We start from the raw sequence: 22,669 nt of genomic DNA on the forward strand, positions 1-22,669 counted from the left end.
TGGGAACAGGGGCAGTCTCCAAATCTTTTACTGCCTTTGAGACTCTACATCACCTTGCATAGCCTTAATGCATGGAAAGTTGCTTAGTATTACCACAATTTGATATGGCATGTTTGATGATATCTGTGGGAGACCTGCCCTTTCCTAAACTAAAAAGGAAGAGGAGTGGATTGTGGATGGGAACAGGGGAAGGGAGGAGTAGGGACTGGGAGGAATGGAGAGAGGGGAAACTGTGTAAAATAAATAAATTTATAAAACAACAACAAACCCCACATGGATTTAACAAAATCCAGTATTCCTTCATTATAAAAGTCTTGAAGAGGTCAGGGATACAAGGAACATACCTAAACATAATAAAGGTAATATATAGCTAGCTGATATTGCCAGCATCAAATTAAATGGAGAGAAACTCATAGCAATTCCATTAAAATAAAGACCAAAAAAAAAAAAAAAAAAAAAAAAAAAGGCTGTCCATGCTCTCCATATCTATTCATCATAGTATTGGAAGTTCAAGCTAGCTCAATAAGACAACAAAAGGAGATCAAGGGGATACACATTGGAAAAGAAGAAAAAGTGTCACTATTCACAGATGATATGGTAGTATACAAAAGAGACCCCAAAAATTCTACCAGGGAACTTCTATGGCTGACAAACACCTTTAGTGAAGTATCTGGATACAAGATTAACTAAAAAAAGTAGCCCTCTTATATACAAATGAAAATGGGCTGAGTAAGAAATCAGGGAAACATCACCTTCACACTAGCCACAAATAATATAAAATATCTTGGGGTAACTCTAACCAAATATGTGAAAGACCTGTATGACAAAAACTTTAAGTCCCCAAAGAAAGAAAATTGGAGAAGATATCAAAAAATGGAAAGATCTCCCATGTTCATGGATAGGTAAGATTATTATAGTAAAAATAGCAATCTTACCAAAAGCAATCTATAGATTCAATGCAATCCCCATTAAAATCCCAACACAATTCTTTGCAGACCTTGAAATAATAATACGTAGCACACGCCTTTAATTCCAGCACCCGGTAGACAGAGGGAGGTGGATCTCTGTGAGTTTGAGGCCAGCCTGGTCTACAGAGCGAGTGCCAGGATAGGCTTCAAAGGTACACAGAGAAACCCTGTCTCAAAAAAAAAAATAAAAAATAAAAAATAAAAAATGGAAAACCTAAAAACCCAGGATGGCTAAAACAATCCTATTCAATAAAAGAACGGTGAGAAGTTTTATGACCCCTGATTTCAAGCTCCATTACAGAGCTATAGTAACAAGAACCAGATGGTATTGGCATAAAAACAGACAAGTGGATCAATGGAGTTGAAGATCCAGATGTAAATCCACACAGCTTGGACACCTGATTTTCAACAGAGAAGCCAAAACTATAAAGTGGAAAAAAGAAAACAAATGGTGGGATCTAACTGAATGTTGCCATGTGGAAGAATGCAAATAGATGCATATCACCCTGCACAAAACTTAAGTCCAAGTAGATCAAAGACCTTAACATAAATCCAGATACACTGAACTTGATAGAAGAGAAAGCAGGGAATAGCCTTGAACACCTTGGCACAGGAGAGAACTTCCTAAATAGAACACCAATAGTGCAGACACCAAGACTGACAGTTAATAAATGGAACCTCAAGAAACTGAAAAGCTTCTGAAAGGCAAATGACACTGTTGAAAGACAAAACTGCAGCTTACAGAATGGGATGAGATCTTCACCAACCCCATGTCTGACAGAGAGCTAATCTCCAAAATATATAAAGAACACAAGAAGCCAGACATCAACAAACCAAAGAACACAACTAAAAAACGGGGCACAAATCTAAACAGAATTCTCAAGAGAGGAATCTCAAATGGCTGAAAAAGTTCCAAAGAAATGTTCAACATTCTTAGCCATCCAGGAAATACAAATCAAAACAACTCTGAGATTCCATCTTACACCTGGCAGAATGGCTAAGATCAAAAATACAAGTGACAGCTGGCACTCCAGGCAGTGCCCAGAGTGGACTCACTCTTGTGGCATAGGTCTCAGGCTGGACCAGTCATTGGTTGGCCACTCCTATATTCTCTGTGTCACCCTTACCCCAGCACATCTCATAAGCCAGGTCCAACAGACTGTGGGTGGAAAGTTATATGGCTGGATTAGGGTCCCAATCCCTCCACTGGTAGTTTTGCCTAGCCATAGGAGGTGGCCAGTTCAGGCTACTCATCCGCCATTGCTAGGAGTCTTAGCTGGGGTCATGCTTGTAGATTCCTGGGAGTTTCTCTTGTACCTGACCCAGAAATGCTCCTCCATTTCCAGTATTTCAGTATTTTCCCACTCTGACCCCCAACCTGATCCTTCATGTTCCATCCCCACCCACCCAAAGTCCACCCGCAAAATCTGTTCCTCCTTCCCAGGGAGTTACAAGGCAACCCCCAGCCCTCCTTGTTACCTAGCCTCTCTGAGTCTATGGATTTATAACATGACTATCCTTTACTTTATAACTAATATCCATGTATAAGTGCATATGTGTTTCTACTCATTTACAAGTGAGTACATTTTTGTGTTTCTGGGTCTGGTTTACCTCACTCAGGATGATTTTTCTGGTTCCATCCGTTTGCCTGCACATTTCCTGATGTCATTGTTTTTAACAGTTGAGTAATACTTCATTATATAAATAAATATAACACGTTTTCTTTATCTATTCTTTGGTTGAGGGACATCTCAGTTATTTCTTGGTTCTAGCTATTACACATAAACCTACTATGAGCATAGCAAGTGTCTTTGTGGTATGATTGGGCATCCTTTAGGTATATGCCGGAGATTGGTATAATTAGGTCTTGAGGTAAATTGATTCCCAATTTTCAGAGAAACCGCCATATTGATTTCCAAAGTGGCTGTACAAGCTTGCACCCCAACCAGCAATGGAGGCATGTTCCTGATGGGAGATGCCATTCTATAAATATGTTTCTCATACTGGTTAATAAATAAAGCACTGTTGGCCAATAGGAAAGCAAGATAGGTGGGACTAGGAGACAAGCAGGATTGGAGGAAGTAGTAAGGAGGGGTCAGAATGGAGAGACTGGGGAGACCAGACGCCGGCCCCACTCCCCGGTAAGATGAGACCACGTGGAAATACTTAAATTAATAGAAATGGGTTAATACTTAAGACAGAGCTAGCCGATAAGAAACAAGAAGTACCTGTGCATTATTTGGGGCTGGCGCGGCGGCGGGACAAGACCAGGCTGATGGGGGGGGTAAAAATCCTACTCCTTACTCCACATCTTTCCTGGGAGTTTCTCTTGTACCTGACCCAGGTACAAGAGACCTAGGATTGAGTTAAACACAACTGAAGAAATAAAATGCCAACAATATTCTGCTCTACTCATAGATTGGTGCCTATCCCAATTGTCATTAGAGAGGCCTCATCCAGTAACTGGAGGAAACAGATGCAGAGACCCACAGTCAAACATTAGGTAGAGTTTCAGGGAATCCTGCCGGAGGGAGCCAGAGAGGTCAAGGACATCACAAGAGAATTCACAGAATCAACTAACTTGGGCTCATAGGTGCTCACAGAGACTGAACCGACAACCAGGGACTGACCTCTAGGCCCTCTGTGTATGTTACAGTTGTGTAGCTTGTTCTTCTTGTGGGACTCCCAACAGTGCAGGCAGGAGCAATCTCTGACTCTTCTGCTGGATTTTGGGACCCTGTTTGTATTGGGGTGCCTCGCTCAACCTTAACACAAGGGGAGGTGCATAGTCTCACTGCAACTTGATATGCCATGTTTTGTTGATACTCATGGGAGACCTGCCCTTTCCTAAACAGAAATGAAGGAGTGGTTGGAGGTGGGGGCAAAGGGGAGGTGTGGGGAGGGACAGGGAGGAGAGGGCTAAAGGGAAACTATAGTTAATTTTTTTAAAAAATGCAAAAACAGCAAACCAGAGCAACAAAGGCAGTTTTCCTTACTGTTTGCAGAAGCCCAAGCTTAAAGAATGTCATAGCTACAAGCTGCCATTAGCTTATGTAGGAGACAGGAAGGAGTAGTTGGCTGAAACTTTTGGCTCTGTGAGGGAAACATACGAATATTGTGGGCAGACTGCAGCTTTGTGTTTCTGGCAAGTTGGAATCATCAGAACAAAAACAAGACCTGAAAACACAGTTGTTTTGTTTCTCTAGAGGTCTTGGCGACTTTGCAACCAAAACAAAAACAAGCTCAGCTGTAAGGAAGCTGCTTGGCAGCAGGGGTAGCAGCTTCTCATCCAATTAGAGACGGGCTTTTATGCCAGAGCAGACAAAGCTGAGATTTCCTTTGGCTAGACATGCTGACACATCATTCTCTTCCTTCCTCAAGTTTTCCAGAAGATCACTCATTAATGAGGCCCCTCTGGGCAGTTCAGGGTGTGACTCCTGCCTTTATCATATCAACAAGACCAGCACACAAACGGATATGTTAATGGAGTGTGGAGGAAAGGAAAGTGTGTGTGTGTGTGTGTGTGTGTGTGTGTGTGTGTGTGTGTGTGTGTGTGTGTGTACAGTATTGGAAATTAGATGTTTAGTGTTGCATTGACAGAGAACAGAGAACTTTGTGAGCAAGTTGGATTCATTTTTCCCTGGAACCTGCCCCTAGCTAAAATTGGATTCTTTAGCCACCAAAATTTTTAACTTCACACAGTTGCTAATTCAAATTATTCTTCTCTGATCCCTTGTCCTACCTCATTTTTCATTTTTTTTCTCCTTCCTTCATTCCTTCCTTCTTTTCTTTTTTTAAAGACAGGGTCCCTCTACATAGCCCTGGTTTGCCTGGAACTCTCTTTGTATACTAGGTTGGCCACAGACTCTTAGAGATCTATGTGCCTTTGCCTTCTGAGTGCTAGGATTAAAGCCTTTTCTTGCAGTTTCTGCTTTTGTTGCTTTGATTTCCCTTTTTGCTATTTTTTGTTTGATTTCTAGAAGCTTTGCAGTAATTCAGATTTATTCACCCACTTGAAAAAAATGTTTTTTGAATGCCTGTTAGTTTGTCAGAACTTTCAGGTTCTAGGAACAGAGCCAGGACAGAAACCACCTTTTTATTTTGGAGGACTGGGCATCAGTGGATGATGAATCAAAGTTATGGCAGGAACCATGTTAGAGTACCTTACTTACTCTTCCTTTAGGAGGTCAGTTCTATCTCTTGTGGCTCAGAAGGATGGAAGTCAAGAATTTACTAGAAATACAGACTCTCAGGCATCACCTAGCCCCACTGAAACCAAATCTGGCCTTTCACTTTAACCCAAGTAACTTGTATGCATCTTGGAACACCCTGGGCAGGGCTCTGGACATCATCCCTGTGATACCCAGAGGCTTGACTCCTGGTCTGTAACTTCCTTATTATCACACCAAGTGCTTAGTTGGCTTTCCTGTCGAAAGACAGATCCAAAACAAATGACTTTATTTGCTCTTCTGCTCTCTCATAGCTTATGGGGGCTGTTATAACATGGTACTGTTCTGGTGGAAGCTTCACCTCAGCCCCTGGCATCCATATACTCAAAGAGTCTGGGGTGTTGTGGTGGAAATTCCACCCAAGCCCCCTCCTCCATCCCCCTCCAAACCCTGCTGCATCTCAGGAAGTCCACCAAATGACCCCTCTCCCCCAGAGGTGCTCAAGACCACTCTCATGGGTTATTTAAACTGTCCCCCAGAAAATAGACTTGTGTTTTTTCCAGTCTCCTTTTCCTGTCTCCTTTCTTGGGGACTTGAAGGCCATCTGGGAGTGCTGTATCCATTAAACATGGGCTTTTTCTAAATTGGTTTGATTTGGTCTGATTTAGATAGCTGTATTGGCAGAGAGGCTTATTGGGCTGTAGGAACTTCTCAGGTACCTCCAAGTTCACAACTTAAAATGATACAGTTTCATTGGCTGAAAGTTCAGTAAGTCAGAAATATGGTGGGATCAGCTGGATTCTCTGCTTCAGAGCCAAAATCAAAGTGTGGTGAGACAGAGCCTTGGCTAAGAAAACATGTGCAAGCTCATTCAAGTTGTCTGTGACATTCACTCCCCTGCTCTTGTGACATTGGCTGGTAATGGGATAGGAGGACACTGCCGGAGGACTTCATGGATGCTTGTGTTTAGTGCAGACTTTCCACACATGCTCTGAACATGTAGTTCTACAGACAACTTTATGTATGGTATGTCTCATTAGCATTTTAAATCTCTGACCAGGGATATATATTTGGGTATCATAAGGAGCCATGGGTTACTCTGGAGTCCCCGTGCCTCCTCTAGTGGTGCCAGCTATTTTAATAAGCCCCAGGCGGGTATTTTCCACCCTTCCTCATATACTAATATTTTAAAGCCTTCCACGTCTTATTTTCCCTTTTCCCTTGCCTCAACTCTTCTCTGAGAGCTGCAGCCCCTGGAATTTTAGTGGGTGGGGTTTGAGGGCATTGCTACATCTTCTGTAACTACTTCTTGCTATTGAAAGGTTTAGTTCCTTTCTAAGAAGGACCATGAATTCTCTCCCTCTCCTACCTGTCTGTGAGAGAGGCTCCCTTGTGATAGAGATTGACTGGAATCCTTGAAGCACAAGGGGTTTAGTCTGGAACTGCTATATCCTACTGACTGCAAACCAGTATTTCTTTTGAGACCTAGGTAACACTTGGGAGGTGGGAGGTCTGTTGTTGGCATTTCTGGGGGCAAGAAGGTCTTTGAAAATAGTTGTGCTCAATTTAACTTTTGAGTTTAGGAATGATATCCCCCAAGCTGCTAAAAATGCCAACATACTGATAGTTATATATTGAGAATGTGGCAAGACAAAAAAGAATAATTACAAGAAGAATCCAATGGTGGACATGAAGTTCTTATCAATAGTGTATATCAAGCCAACAATGCTGAAAGAAAGACAATGCAAGGACCCAAAACATAAATTAAGGCTATAACTACTGATAGGCTCATGTAAATAACACTTGTCTTTGTACTTAAGAAGTTAAATCAGCATGGTGGTTCAGAGGGTAAGAGTGCTTGCTGACTTGCTTCATGATCTGAGCTCAATCTCTGCTTGTTATCAACATTTTGAGGAATCTCATTGTGGTTACCAGATGATAGCATGGAGATCAGGATCTCCTCTTGGGATTCTTAGTCTCATTAATAAAAACATGTAAGACTCAAACAGAAGCTCAAGGGCAATTACTAGAGCTTAAAAACTTCCAGGACTAGAGAGATGTCTCAACAGTTAGAAGCACCAGACTCAGCAGTTAGGAGCACTTCCAGACCTGAGTTCAACTCCCAGCAACAACATGGTGGCTCACACCTGTTGTTCTTTTGCTGTAATTGCCACCTATGAAACACAAGCATGAGACTCAGCGCCCATGTGGAGTTTATTGGTAGGGAGGAGAGAAAGGGGGAAAGAGATGGGGGGGAGAGAGCAAGGCAAGAGAAGAGAGAGAGGGGAGCAGAGCAAGAGCAAGAGAGGGAGAGGAGTAAGAGAGGAGAGGGAGAAAGAGAGGGGTGCACTTGGCACACTCGCTTTAAAAGGGAAACTTGCACATGTCTAACTGAGAGTCCCCTGTGCAGCCAGGTAATGGTAGCCAGGTAATGCGCATGAGCAGCCAGGTAAGTCATGGCATAGAGATGACATGGCCATGAGCATCTCACCCATCGTCAGGGGGCAGGGTCAGCAGACTGCTGGGTTCCAACAACACCAACCCAAATTCTAGTTCTAGGGTATACTACAACCTTCTTCTGACTTCTTTGGGCACCAGGCACACACAGTGGCACACATACATATATTAACAGGCAAACATTCATTCACATAAAAATAAATTGAAAAAAGAAAAAAGAAAAGAAAAATCTCCAAGGCAGGCAAGTATAAATCTCAGCAGCTGCCCAGAAGAGGAGAACAGAGGAAAAAGTGTCTGGGAGGGGGGTAGGATGCCATGTGGTTTGGGTTACTAGCACAGAGGTATGCCACATGTCAGGGAGGGAGACTTTAGAGAAAAAGCAAGGCAGCCCAAAGTACGAGAAAAAGCATACTTAGGATCTGGCTAGTATCCAAAAGAAAGATGGTAGATGGCAGATGAATTTAGTAACCTTAATTTTCTGAAGGTCTCAATAAGCCTATTGAATAATACAGCAGGGTTTTCTTCTTTGCTTAAGTAACCCCTCTGATCTTATTATTAACAGGTTTCTTAATATAATTATTTTTACTGCTGCAAGAAGACTATCTATCATTCTGCATCTGTAGACCCCTAGGGGTATTGTGATTCTAACCATTTTTTTCCTGATCTGCAAGGATGTGTGTGTGTTCTGACCAGATAGTACGGTTTTGAGCAGATATTCTGTTTGTAGGTCTTTTAGTTTCCTCCAAGATCTTCTGTTTCTCCTCAGGAATCTCTCCTTTTCTTTTCTGTTCTTTCCTTTCCTTTCCTTTTTGTTTTTTTTTTTGGGGGGGTTTGTTTTGCAAGACAGGGTTTCTCTGTGTAACTGCTGTGACTGGCCTGGAACTAGCTCTGTAGACCAGGCTGGCCTCGAACTCATGGAGATCCACCTGCCTCTGCCGCCCAAGAGCTGGGACCAAAGGTGTGCGGCACCAACACCTGGCTCTCCTCAGGGATCTAAGCAGGATCAAGTTTAGATCCTTTCATCCAAATCTCCCCACCACTCAGGTTATATTAAATGCCTTTTGTGTACATGTAAGTAATTCTATGTCTCATATACAAAGTCCTCAAGAAGACCTGATGGGTTGGTCCATCTCCCCATTCCATCATATTACCTGATGAATTGAGCATAGCCTGTCTGTCAGAGAGGTAGATACAAGTTTTGAGCCCCTAAACCTTCTAAGCTTACTCATACTTGGCCAGGGTTTGAACAAATTGCTGGTGTCTCTCCAGAGACCATGTCTTCCGGTAACTTTCCCAGAATTGAGGTACAGGAGCTTACTATGGGTATCACTGAAGTCATTCTTTTCTAACTTAGTAGAATAAGATTTCTCTCATGAGACTATAAAAATTCCCAAGTGGCTAGGTTTGTCAGAGAAGAAGCTTGCTGGCAAAATAGCTGTGGTCATTTCTTCCTTCCTTCCTTCCTTCCTTCCTTCCTTCCTTCCTTCCTTCCTTTCATTCTTTCTCCAGATTACCATCCAAATTAAAATGAAAATGGGTAGTGCTCCCATCCCCCTGGATTTCTTGGTCAGGAAGTGTCTTACTATTTGTGAGACTACTATTAGGGATACTGTTAGGGATATGGTTGTCTACAGTACAGAGGAAAGCAGTAGAGAAGTATAGAGCAGTTAGTGAAGGGTATAAAAAAGGAGGAAACTGGTGGAACAGCTGCAGTGCGGATAAGTCTAGAGAGAAGTAGTGTGTAAGAAGTGGTCCCTGCACCACTGATACTGTATGTTAAACTGGTTCCTCTAGTACTTTGATGCCTAGGACAGGTAACCTGGACCTTTAATGTCTGGACCAACAGTTAAGTACCCCAAGCACCCTACCCACCCTGTACCAACTGTCCCCATCAGCCCTGGGAAAAGTGAAAGGAGTAGAAGAAAAGGACATAGGGAGGGATTGATGAGGAAGGCGTGATTGTTGTGGGTGGGATGGGGAGGAAAACATTCCAAGTTCCCTTAAGGTTATTAGTCCTTACCAGAGAGCTGCTGTGGAATGGTACTTTGAGAATTGAATATTTTCTTGCATTTTGTGAAGTCTAATTTCTTTTTTCCCCTTTTCCCATTCCATCTTTTTTTCTGTTTTTTTTCCTTTGTGTTTTCTAAAATATTTTTTTCTATTTTATATATCCATCCCAGTGCCCTCTCCCCTTCTCCCTGTCTTCCCCTCCTCCCTCCCTCCCTTGATCCCTTCCTCTCATGCCCCATGACCAACCTGCCATTCCATTCTCCTCCACAGGGAGAGTGATGCCTTCCATGAGGGATCAACAAAATCTATGAAGTCATTTGGAGTAGGGACTAACTAGGCCCTCCCTCCTGCCTCTAGGTTAAGGGAGGGGAATGTGCCCCAAAGTCCTATTGTGTACCAGGGATACATCCTGGCTCCACTGTCAGAGGTCCCTTAGACTGCCCAGGCCTTCTAACTGAGACCCATGTTCAGGGGTCTGAGTCGGTCCAGTGCTGGTTTCCCAGCTATCAGTCTGGGGGTCCATTAGCTCCCTTTTGTTCAGGTCAGCTGTCTCTGTAGGTTTCTGTAGCCTGGTCTTGTCCCATTTTCTTATCACTCCTCCCTCTCTGCATCTGGATTCCAGTTTGGCTCAGTGTTTAGCTGTGAGTGTCTTCTTTTGTTTCCATCAGCTACTAGATGAGGGCTCTATGATTGAAGATAAGTTAGTCATCAATCTCATTATCAAGGAAAGGCATTTTAGGTATTCTTTCCACTTTTGCTTAGATGTTAGTTGGGGTCATCCTTGTAGGTCTCTGGGCATTACTCTAGAGTCAATTTTCAAACCTATAATGGCTCCCTCTTTTATGGTATCTCTCTCTCTCTCTCTCTCTCTCTCTCTCTCTCTCCTCTATTCTTCCACTGACTCAATCTTCCTAGTCTCACATGCTTAAATCTACTCCCCTTCTCTTTCTCCTAGCTCCTTTTCCACCCCCCACTCCCCAATATGCTCAGGAGATCTTGTTCCTTTTCCCTTCTGTGAGGGATCTTGTATGACTCTCTTAGGTTCCACCTTGTATCCTAGTTTCTCTAGTGGTGTGAATTATAGACTGGTGATCCTTTGCTCTGTGTCTAAAATCCATATATGAGTGAGTACATACCATGTTCCTCTTTTTGTGACTGGGTTACCTCATTCAGGATGATTTCTTCAAGTTTCATCCACTTGCCTATGAATTTCAAGACTCCATTGTTTTTTTCCCACAGAGTAGTATTCTATTGTGTAAATGTGCCGCATCTTCCTAATCCATTCTTCAGTTGAGGGGCATCTAGGTTGCTTCCAGGTTCTTGCTATTACAAATAATGCTGTTATGAACAGAGTTGATCACATGTCTTTGTTGCATGGATGTGGATCATTTGGGTATATGCCTAAGAGGGGGATTGCCATGTCCTGTGGTAGACTGATTCCCATTTTCCTGAGGAACCGCCATGCTTATCTGTAAAATGGCTGTACAAGTTTGCACTCCCACCAGCAGTGGAGGAGTGTTCCCCTTTCTCCACATCCTCTCCAGCATGAGTTTTCATTGGTGTTTCTAATTTTAGCCATTCTGGCATGAGTAAGATGGTATCTCAAAGTTGTTTTGATTTGCATTTCCCTGATAGCTAAGGATGTTGAGCACTTTCTTAAGTGTCTTTCAGCCTTTTTTATTTCCTCTATTTAGAATTCTCTCTTCAGTTCAATTCCCCATTTTTTAATAGGGCCATTTGGTGTTTTGGTGACTAGTTTCTTGAGTTCTTTGTATATTATAGAGATCAGCCCTCTGTCAGATGTAGATTTGGTGAAAATCTTTACTCAGTCTGTGGGCTGCCGTTTGTTTGGTCTTGTCCCCTGTGTCCTTTGCCTTACAGAAGCTACTCAGTTTCTGGAGGTCCCAATTGTTGATCTCAGTGTCCATGCTACTGGTGTTATGTTTAGAAAGCGGTCTCCTGTACCAATTTGTTCAAGGCTGCCAACCACTTACACAGATGGGGTTTGAGTCACAAAGTAGCATCCTATGCAAATCTGTTTTCTCTTCTAAGAGTGGCTGGATTTATATTGAGGGCTTTGATCGATTTGGACTTGAGTTTTGTGCATGCCGATAGACATGGGTCTATCTGCAGTCATCTACACACCACCAACCAGTTGTGCCAGCACCATTTGTTGAAGATGCTTCCCTCCTTCAATTGTATAATTTTAGCTGTTTTGTCAAAAACAGTTTGTAGTTGTGTGGATTAATATCAGGATTTTCTATTTCATTCCATTGGTCTACCTGTCTATTTTTGTGCCAGTACCTAGCTGTTTTCAGGACTATAGCTCTATAGTAGAGCTTGAAGGCAGGGATGGTGATGCCTCCTAAAGTTCCTTTTTTTGTACAGGGTTGTTTTGGCTATCCTGGGTCTTTTGTTTTTTCCATATAAAGTTGATTATTATCCTTTCAAGGTCAGTGAAGTGCTGGGATTTTGATGGGGATTGCATTGAATTTGTAGATTGCTTTTGGCAAGATTGCAAGTTTTACTATGCTTATCCTACCTATCCAAGAGCATGGGAGATCTTTCCATTTTATGGTATCTTCTTTAATTTCTTTCTTTAAAGTCACAAAGCTCTTGCTATATATGTCCTTCACTTGTTTGGTAAGGGTCACCCCAAGATACTTTATGGTGTTTGTGGCTATTGTAAAGGGTGATGTTTCTCTGGTTTCTTTCTCAGGCCCTTTGTCGTCGGTATATAGTAGGGCTATTGATTTTTTTGTGTTTATCTTGTATCCTTCTAGTTTGATGAAGGTGTTTATCATCTGTAGGATTTCCCTGGTAGAGTTTTTTTCAGGTTGCTTATGTAAACTATCATATCCTCTGCCAATAGTGACAGTTTGACTTCTTCCTTTCCAGTTTGTATCCCCTTGATCTCCTTTTGTTTTCTTACTGATTTAGCTAGAACTTCTAATACAATATTGAAGAAATATGGAGAAAGTGGGCAGCCTTGTCTTTTTCCTGATTTTAGAGGACTCACCTTACGTTTCTCTCCATTGAATTTGATGTTGGCTGTTGGTTTACTGTATATTCCTTTTATTATGTTTAGGTATGTTCCTGTTATCCCTGCTCTCTCCAAGACCTTTATCATGAAAGGGTGTTGAATTTTGTCAAAGGCTTTTTCAGCATCTAGTGAGATGATCATGAGGGTTTTCTTTTTCAGTTTGTTTAGATGATGGAACACATTGATAGATTTTTATATGTTGAAACATCCCTGCAACCCAGAATGAAGCCTACTTGGTCATGGTGGATGATTTCTCTGATGTGTTCTTGATTTCGATTTGCCAGTATTTTATTGAGTATTTTTGCATCAATGTTCATGAGGGATATTGGTCTGTCGTTCTCTTTGTCAGTTGTGTCTTTGTGTGGCTTGGGTACCAAGGTAATTGTGGCCTGGTAAAGAGAGTTTGGTAATGAACCTTCTGTTTCTATTGTGTGGAACAATTTGAGGAGTATTGGTATTTTCTCTTCTTTGAATTTCTGATAGTTTTCTGGAGTGAAGCCATCTGGTCCTGGGCTTTTTTTGTTTGGTAGGCTTTTTACTACTGCCTCTATTTCATTAGGGGTATAGGTCTATTTAAGTTGCTTATCTGTTCTTGATCTAATTTGGTAAGTGATAGTTATCCAGAAATTTGTCCATTTCCTTTGAATTTTCAAATTTTGTGGAGTACAGGTTTTCAAAGTATCCTGAAAATTCTCTGGATTTCCTCAGTGTCCGTTGTTATGTCCCCCTTTTCATTTCTGATTTTGTTAATTTGCATGTTCTCCCTCTGCTTTTTGGATAGTTTGGATAAAAGTTTGTCGATCTTGTTGATTTTCTCGAAAACCATCTCTTTGTTACATTGTTTTTTTGTACTGTTTCCTTGTTTCTACTTTATTGATTTCAGCCATGAAATTGATTCTTTCCTGTGGTCTACTACTCCGGGTTGAGTTTGGTGAAGTCTAATTTGTAACCTTGGCTTATGACCAGATTATCCTGTTATAAGAATTTTCAAGTGATAGGTACTGCAATGGCTCTTAACTGCCCAACTTGTGTTTGTAAGCTAGAGTGTCTCCTCTAAGGGATGAGCAGAGAGTTTAGTAGATTAGCAATGTAAATCTCACCTCCTGACTCATTTGCCAGCTGATATTAGCAGAAACTACAGTTTAGGAGACATTTCTAAAGGGCATCCAGGTTGCCCTCTAGCATGGTTGCAGCAGGATCAGATCGTTTATTAAGAGGTAGTATATTTCCAAGGTAGGGAATGGGCTGGAAAAGGAAGAACTTTTAGTACTCAAAGGGCACTGCTCTACAGAGAGTTGGTTCTTTTATGATACCTTAAGGAGGGGTGCTTACATTTGCATATTGTGGAAGTTGGAACACATTTGCACAGGACGTTTTTCCACATCTTTTCTGTTCCCTGTACTTCAGCATATAACTTAATGCATTACATGTCTCATTGACATCTGAAATCTCCACCAGGAGTGTGCACTTAAGTATTATAATTGTTGTGAGTTACTTTTGTGTTGGACTTCTTTGTGCCTGAGCCTTTGGTACCAACCCAGTTTAGTGGTTTTGGGCCAGATAGTTTCCAGCCTTCTTTGCCAACTTTAGTTTTTCATATGGCAATTTGTAATGTTTTCTGTAAAGTCTTCTGAACTTCATTCTCTACCCTATTCTGCCTTAGTGAGACTGAGGTGTAGTGTGCTTTCTGTTTGTTTGCTGGGGTTCATGCTTAGCTCCCAGAAGCCACTCATATTTCCTGGCTCATGCCCCTTTACCATCTTTGAAGCCTCTGTCAGCAAAGCAAAGGGCCTTACCACCCTCTTCCATTATATCCCTCTGGCTTTCACATTCCTTGTCCAAAAAGGGGCTCTGGAGATTGCTCTTAACCACTTGAATAGCCTTAGCTCTTTCCTCAAAGCCCTTCTGTCCTGTGTGTAACATACCTGTCAGTCTTGAATTAGGATGTAGAGAAATTATGGGTAGCCTCTGTTCTGCTGCCAGGGTCCTTTATGAACCTTCTGTTCTCAGTAGTGCATCTTAAAATGTCTAACATTATATAAGAATAGAATAAAATACAATTCTATGAGCACATTAATATTCATTAGTTTTAGAAAATTATCTCAAAAAGTATTGCTTGTCATTGTTTAATTATTGAATCAGCTTTTTTCCCTTAATGACAATTCTCTCTCTCTCTTTCTCTCTCTCTCTGTCTCTCTCTCATGTGTGTGTGTGTTCTCCTCCTCTTAAAAAAATGCTACATTTTTCTTCTCTTTACGTGTCTAGATCCCTGCATGATGCTGGTACTTAGTAAGCTCTTTCATATATTAACTAAGTGCTTACTATAGTGAATATATGAAAGAGCACTAATATATAAGTGCTCTAAAATAATAATAAACAGGGTTAAAAGATTAAGAATCCCTAGTATAAGATACCCTATGAGACAGCCCAATGACATTAATGATTAGATATTTTCCTCTAACAGGTATGTGCTTAAAATTACATATTCACCCAATTGAAATAAATTCTATGAGTCCTACACTGTGCTAAATATTTTACAAATACTTAATCCGCATGCATATGCATATGTATAGACATACACACACAGAGCGCAGGTTTAAATGATGAGTCAGCATCTATTGAGTAAGTATCACATATCAGATAATGTTGTTTGGTTGTTTTTCAGTTTGCTTTTAGATATGGCCTTTCTGTGTAGTCCTGGATGCCTGGCACTCACTATTTAGATCAGGCTGGCCTCAAACTCAAACTCAAAGATCTACCTGCTTCTTTCTCCTTAGCACTGGGATTAAAAGTGTGGTGCCACCTCACCCAGCCTTGTCTTTGGTTCTTTAATAATAATGTATACCCCTAAAAAGAAAGACAAAACAAAACAAAAAAAAAACCTCTTTAAAAAAACAAAACAAAACTCTGTTAAACATGTATTTGCTTTTTCTGCACAGTAATCTTCCCATTGTCAGTGGTCAGGTGGAGTGCTGGCTTTGTACATAGGTTCAATTCCTCAGCACCTCCTAAGCTAGTCAGTGGCAAGCAGGCCTGTCATCGCTTCAGGAGGGGAATTTCAAGGTCCAAATTTGAGAAAGGAACTGTAGCCTAGGTGGGCCAGGAGCTGCCTGAGGGCTAAAGGACCTGTTGGATGCCTTCTCTTTGTCTAGCTTTCTTCTTCAAAGCCCTTTAAGGTACCATGGGGAAATGCCAGATGATGATCCTAATGAACATGTAAATTCCATTTCAGATGCCAGTTGTAAGTTCCAGGTTGCAACTTGTACTTCTGAGTGCCTGGCAATAAACTAGGAACTCCCACAACTTCCTCCTTAGGCTCTCTGATTCACTACAGTGGCTCACAGAAGTCAGGAAGGCACTCAGCTTATCATTACTAGTTTACTATAAACCATACAACTTATTAGTAAGCAAATGGAATAAGTAGGTGAATAGACAGCTGGGGAGGGCTTGATGGAGCTGCCATGTCCTTTGCAGGTACACTACTCTCTTAGAACTTCACCAGCTCATTAAGCTCTCTAGTCCCAGCACTTAAGGGATTTTTTTCTTTGTTTGAGGTTCCATTACACAGACATGGTTGATTAAATCATTGCCTGTCAGTGACTGACTAAATCCCCAGTCCTCCTTACCTTCTTGGAAGTTGGGAATAGAAGCAAAGGTTGAGTCTTAATCATGTAGTTGGTTCCTTTGGCAACCAGTTGTCAGCTTCTAAAAGTGACTTCGATAACATAAACTTAGGTATGGCTGAACCCCACTTAATATAAATAACAACAAAAAAAAGGATCCTCTTTGATTAGGAAATCCAAGAGTTTTAGTAGTTTTGTGCCCGGGAGTGATATGAAAACCAAATATTTCTTAGTCATATTGAAGTATCACAATCCCATAATGACCCCACGTGGTAATTATTAATATTATTTTCTGATTAATATGATCCCTGAATGACAGAAAAGTGTGGTAACTTGCCTAGAGTCACAAAGCCATGGAACAGCAGTCAGGACCTACCATCTTTTGAGAGGGACTTTGATGGTTACATCTACACTTCTTGAAGTCCCTTATTACCTATGAAACATTTGTCACAGAAGCCAAACTTGTGGAGAGACTTGAAAGACCACTAATGGTTTCCCAGGAAGGAGTATATATGGAAGAAAGGAAGAGGAAAAAAGGAGTGTGCTAGGCTAGAAGGGGCCTGAGCTAAAGACATGCTATGCATCTTTCTGTTGGAAAATTATGGAAGGGTATGGTGAGAGAATCAAGTTTTGCCTGTTTTATGGGCAACAAAGGAATGGGAATCCCAGTCCCCATGTATAGGGGAAGGAAGCCCCACCTGTTTCCAATGGCTATCCCCTTAGCCCTGTGCTAAGTCCACAGGAAGGGCTCTCAGGACTTCTGTGTGCTAGAGTAGTTAAAACTGCCCTGATTTCCTCAGAGCCACAATGTGCACGCTGAAGCTCTTCCTGTCCCTAATCATGTCTCTGGCACCATCTCTTTGGAGCTAGAAACTGTTAAACACCCATTTTAAAAACTTAACAGTGTTGGTTTTTTTTCCCCAGTTTATACTTGTGACTTATGACTCAGTTTAGTTTTCTTCCATTTTGAGTTTTCCTGTGGAACCTGAGGTCATTTTATCTTTCTTATGCTTTGTAGGCATATTGCTTTGTGACCTGACAAAAGCTTTTGTTAGTTTGAGTTGCTGCCTTGTGTTTTGTAGGAAAACTTGACGTGAATTTTGATTTAGGATTAGGTTGAATTTCCACTAATTTCTGAAATGGCCTTTCCTATTTTGTGGCTATATATTCATGGCAAACAGCATTCTCTATATTAACAATTATAAAATTAATATACTGAACTGAAAAATGTTGAAGATGTTCTGTATCCTTAAGTGTCAAATAATCAGCCAATATTTACACTAAAAGAAGCATATCTATCTCATTAGTATGAAAATTAATCTCATCTTTAGTACTAGAAATGGTAAATTATATGTATATCAAAAACTGTTTTAGGATAAGTTTATGATTTATTATCAGTAAGTATTTGCATTTTATATGTATAATATTCTCAGGTGAAAGTAGGACACAAATGGAAAAAAAGCTTAAGAAGCCCTGATTGTAATGTCCTTGTTGATGCTTATAATTTTCTTAGGTTTTTCTTTAGTAAAATTTTATGTGAGTGGAGAGATGGCTCCGCAGATGACCACTTGCTGCTCTAAAGATCCTAGTTCAGACACTCATATGGCATGGCTCACAGCCATCTGTAACTCCATCTGTAGCAGAAGATCCATGGGTACTAGCACACATGGGCGCACCTGTGTGTGTGCGCACACACACACACAAACACACACACACACACACAGGCATACACAGGGTGGGGGGTAATCTTTTTAAAATACGTATGAAGATACATTTCCTTTTTTTTTTCCACAGAAAGGCTACCTACCACTCTTAGGCTCAATCATACAGCATTTTGAAATCTTTCTAGCGTTGTCATTAGTTAACCATCACTCAGAGGAACAATTTTTGTCAGAAAATGGAGACTGTTTTCTGTCCCTTTTCTGCCACCTATTTTTATAAACATATGAAATAAAATTGGTCTGTGCAGTTTCTCCTTAATGTATATTTCTTATCTGCAAAGGGTGTATTTAGCTAGACGATTTCCATATCCATTGGTAAGCATTCTTCAGACACCATGGCAACTATTTTAAAAATGATTTTTGATGGTGGAATGTTGGAAGACATTGCTGGCTGGTCAGAGATTTCAGCCTCCCCATGGCCTAGCAACTTATCTTAACAGGTAAAATGGAGCTTCCTCCCTCCAGCAGAGCTTCCTGCATCTACCTGCCCTTATCTGGAGAATGTCCCTGGGCCTGGAGGACTGACCTTATCTAGAGCTATCCCTAAAACCAGACTCCCAGGTCATCTTTAGCTTGATCCTTGGCACAGATCCCTGCTGAGAAGACATGTGCTAGGGGCTCTGCTATAGAACCCTACTCTACTGCCACATACTAAGTCCTGTATTAGTAGTGTGCCACTTAATACAAATTAGGGTTTGTTCCCCAGGCTTCCCAATCCTATATATTCCTTATATTCCGGAATAAAATTGATCTTATTCACCGAAAACTGTCTTGGAGCAGGTGGGGGGAGGGGGCTGTCTCCTTCCTTGCTTATGGGACTTGTACAAAGCTTACTCTGTCACCTCTTCTGCCTCTACACTTGGTGGCCAATAGGTCAAGAGGGAAAGGGGAATTTGAATACTGTTTGATTATGTCATATAGAAAGCCATTCTGTATGCTTATCTTCTCAAGTAGCCCTGACTAACTTTGTTACTGCTTTAGAATTATACTCACTGTGATTTAGAATTACTTGTAATTTTGTTTCAAGTTTTAGTATATATTGCTGATTGCTTCTCACTTCCAGACTTGCTTCTCTCTGTAGTGTGAAGAGGATGATGATTAAAAATAGGTGTGTTTCACCAACAGTTTGTACCTGGAGAATCTTTCATCTAGCAATATAGAATCCAAGCAGTACTCTCAAACTGCTGAAGTCAATTTACTGTTTTATATTAGTTGTACTGTTTATAAAATAATTATGTAGAAAAGACATCTTAAACCTCAAATGAATGTCTGATCTTACAGATATTGAAAATTAAGTGGTGAGGATATTTGATAGGAATGACAAAGAACAGGCTACTTCATAATAGATTAAAATCCCATAATTGCTACTCTGTCTCTTATTTTTCTGGCCACTGGCTCATAAAGCTAGTAGAGATATATGTTATCTGGAAACTTGGGCTAGGACCACAAAGAGCCCTTGGGCTAGTTTGTCAGAAAATTTAGCATTGTTCATCTAGGTCAACATTGGGAAAACCTGGAATGTTCATTTTACACAAGCTTTCTTTACTATTGGCAATGCACAATTTTTGCTTGTAATTATCCTGAAAGGTACTTGGAGGGAAATTAAAAGAGATTTTATGTCAATACTGGCTTCGTCTACCCACAAACATTACTAGACCTTTTTACTTTGGGAATTGATTTTTTTTTCCTTTTGTGTTTGTTTGATTTCTGCTAGAACATTGCCTCACTCTATCTCTGCATGTGTGGTTCTGAGCATTGGAGTCAACACCCTGTGCATGTTACATAAATCCTGTACCACTGAGCTGCATCTTTGAAGCTGTAGTAGTGTGATGTGCTCCACTGTAAGCTCTGGCTCTGGGAAAGTTGTAGTTTTGTGAGCCCATGTTCAGAGCAATTGCCTAGCTTGTGCAAGGCTCTGGGTTCAATTTTAAGCACTGCAAAACACAACAGTTAGAGTTTCAAAACTAGTCTTTCCCCTTCTCTCATTGCCCCTTTTCCCTAATCAGTGTTCTCTGGTTTTTTGTAGGATGGCCTGGATTCTGTTGGAGGAAGCAGGACAAAGCAGGAGAGTGCATGGATATTCAGGCTGTGGTACAGCTTTGATCACAAGTATCCTTTTGTCTTCTCCTAAGCTCAGGAGACATTGGTGACAACATCCACTTATTGAATTGTCAGTGAGTGACACTCCTGATGAATAAGGAATGGTGTGTATGGGACACGTATCCTCAGGCTTCTCTTGGGACAAGATGATCTTTCAACCATAGGTGTCAATGGTGGCATCTCTCTAGTCAAGAGGAATGTGGACATTTCAGCAGAGTGGGTAACCCCTAGCCTGGAAGACTCGTGTGGCTTTCAAAAGCTTTGTGTTCAGGGAATGGTGTCTTTGTAGGTAAATTAGTTAAAATTGTATAGTGGCCTGCCCTGAAGTCAGGAGGGGAAGGGAGGATTGGGCCATCCTTGTGGTGAGGATGAATCCTATTGGTTAAATTTGGCCAATTTAATCTTATACTAACACTTAGGGCCACATGCAGGGAACATACTGTTTTTGTCACTTCAAATTAAAGACAAGACAGTTAAATCTTCATGGTATTTTGTATTGATGTAGTGATCAAATGGGTAGATGGCTTATTATACATATTTTTGAAGACATTGAAAATATTAAAGCAATATTTTCCCAAAGCATAAAAGATGAAGAGAGACATACCCAAATTATGTCAAAGCCAGCCTGAGCTATCTAAGACCCTGTCTCATAATAAACACACTCATTTAACATTAAACCAGCCATGAAACACAAAAAACTGGCATAAAGCAGTATTTTTCATCTTCACCAAGTGTAGCCACTGCCAATTTTTTCAGTTTTTTAATTTTAGTAGCATCTAATGATTTTCTTTTTCAATTATGTATAATATAAATACATAAACATATTTGTTTACATATTTATGTAAATATATTTTATATTATATACATATATAATAGAAAATAATATATATATATGCACACACACAAATATATGAGGTTATACAGTGTATACCTTTTTACATGTCTGGTTTATTTGTATGATTCGTCCATGTTGTGTTTAGCTCTAGTTCATTTGTTCTTATTGATGCATAGCATTTCATTGTATGAGTATTCCACAATTTATCATTCTATTATTAATGAACACCAGGTTGTTTCCCACTTGAAGAAAACTTCTGTGAACATTCTTATTCATACATGTCTTTGATGTTCTGTGTGTATGTTTTCAGTGGGACTGTACCTAGGAAGAAAATTGCTGGGCCATGAGACATGTGTAAGTTCAGGATTAGAAGACAGTTTTCCAAGGTGGTGCTACTATTTCAAACATTCCTAGTGTCTGAAAGTTTCAGTTCTTCCACTTGTTGTTGTTGTCTTTTGAGTTTTATTATTGTATATTTTACTGTGGCTTTAATTTATATTTATGTAACAGCTCATAGAATTGAGGACTTTTCACACATTTACTGGCCATTAACTATGTTCTTTTATGAAATGCTTATTTACATTTCTTGCCCATTTGTCTATTGGGCTATCTGCATTTTCTTGCTGATTGCTAAGAGTTCTTTATGTATCTGAATCTGTACCCTCTGCTTTTCATATATGCTAAAATATCTTCTTCCACTTTATACCTTATCCATTCACTATAAATTAAATTTTAAATTAAATCTTTTGAAGAACAGAAACTCTTATCCCTCACCCTGACACAGGATTTCTCTATATAACAGCCCTAGCTGTACTGGAGCTCATTCTGTAGACCAGACTGGTCTTGAACTCACAGAGATCTACCTGCTTGTGCTTCCTGAGTGCTGCGATTAAGGGTGTGCACTACCACCACCCAGCCTGAAGAACAGAAACTTTTAATCTGGTTGATTGATCCAGTTCTTGTTAGTATGTTTTGTGTGCTGCTCCAGAAATGATTGCCTGTCTCAAAGTCATAAAGCCAATCTCCTAAATTATCTTTAGAAGCTAGATACTTTATCTTCTGTGTGTATGTCTTCTTTTCCTGAGTGATAAACATGAGCAAGGACAGCATCACGAGATAATTTGAGATGCTCAGAAGGATGTCATCTTTCAGAGATGATTTACAGATTTCAATTTAGAGCTGCTCTGCTGCTAGACCAAATCAATAGAGACTCCAGGTCTCCTTAACCCAGTCAGCAAGAAAGGTAATTTAAAGATGGGTTCAGTTCCTGTGAGGGTTAGTTTCTCTTTTTGCATTTTCATCTAGGGTTCCAACCTTAAGCTTGGGCTGTTGACCTCTTTTTCTTCAGTAGGCCCTCAAATTCCAGTCTGTCACATCTGAGCATGCCAGATTCTCTGCTCAGCTTCTCAGTTTGTCTTGAGGGGAACTAGGGCTCACAAAGTATGGAACTCACATATTTGCGTAGAGGGGGATTTTTTCCATTGGTTTCAGTTCTACTGGACAATTTTTCTTCTCCTACTGGATCCCACAGCTGCTTAAGAAATAACTGTTCTGAGACTTAATATAAATTACAATTATTTATCCAGTTGTTTAAGTCTCTTACTGGCTGCTCTGTCTTAATTGTTATCCCATTTCTATTAATCCGTGTTATCTTTACATGACCTGGCTTACTGATGATGCCCAGGTGGTCTGCCTCCATGACGGCTACATGATGGCTCTCCTTTCTCTTCCTTTCCCCACCTC

General features: G+C 40.6%; 1 protein-coding gene across 1 annotated transcript in view; it reads left to right on the forward strand.

Annotated features, from left to right (window-relative positions):
- The window catches only part of Slc9a7 (solute carrier family 9 member A7), a 64,660-nt gene that overhangs the window by 26,953 nt on the left and 15,038 nt on the right, over positions 1-22,669 (forward strand). The window contains exon 10 of the mRNA XM_051179644.1: positions 20,018-20,100. Within this exon, the coding sequence (XP_051035601.1) occupies positions 20,018-20,100 (83 nt within the window). The remainder of the gene's footprint in view (positions 1-20,017; positions 20,101-22,669) is intronic.

Source organism: Phodopus roborovskii, unplaced genomic scaffold (genome assembly GCF_943737965.1).
Source record: "Phodopus roborovskii unplaced genomic scaffold, PHOROB, whole genome shotgun sequence".
Taxonomy (NCBI): domain Eukaryota; kingdom Metazoa; phylum Chordata; class Mammalia; order Rodentia; family Cricetidae; genus Phodopus; species Phodopus roborovskii.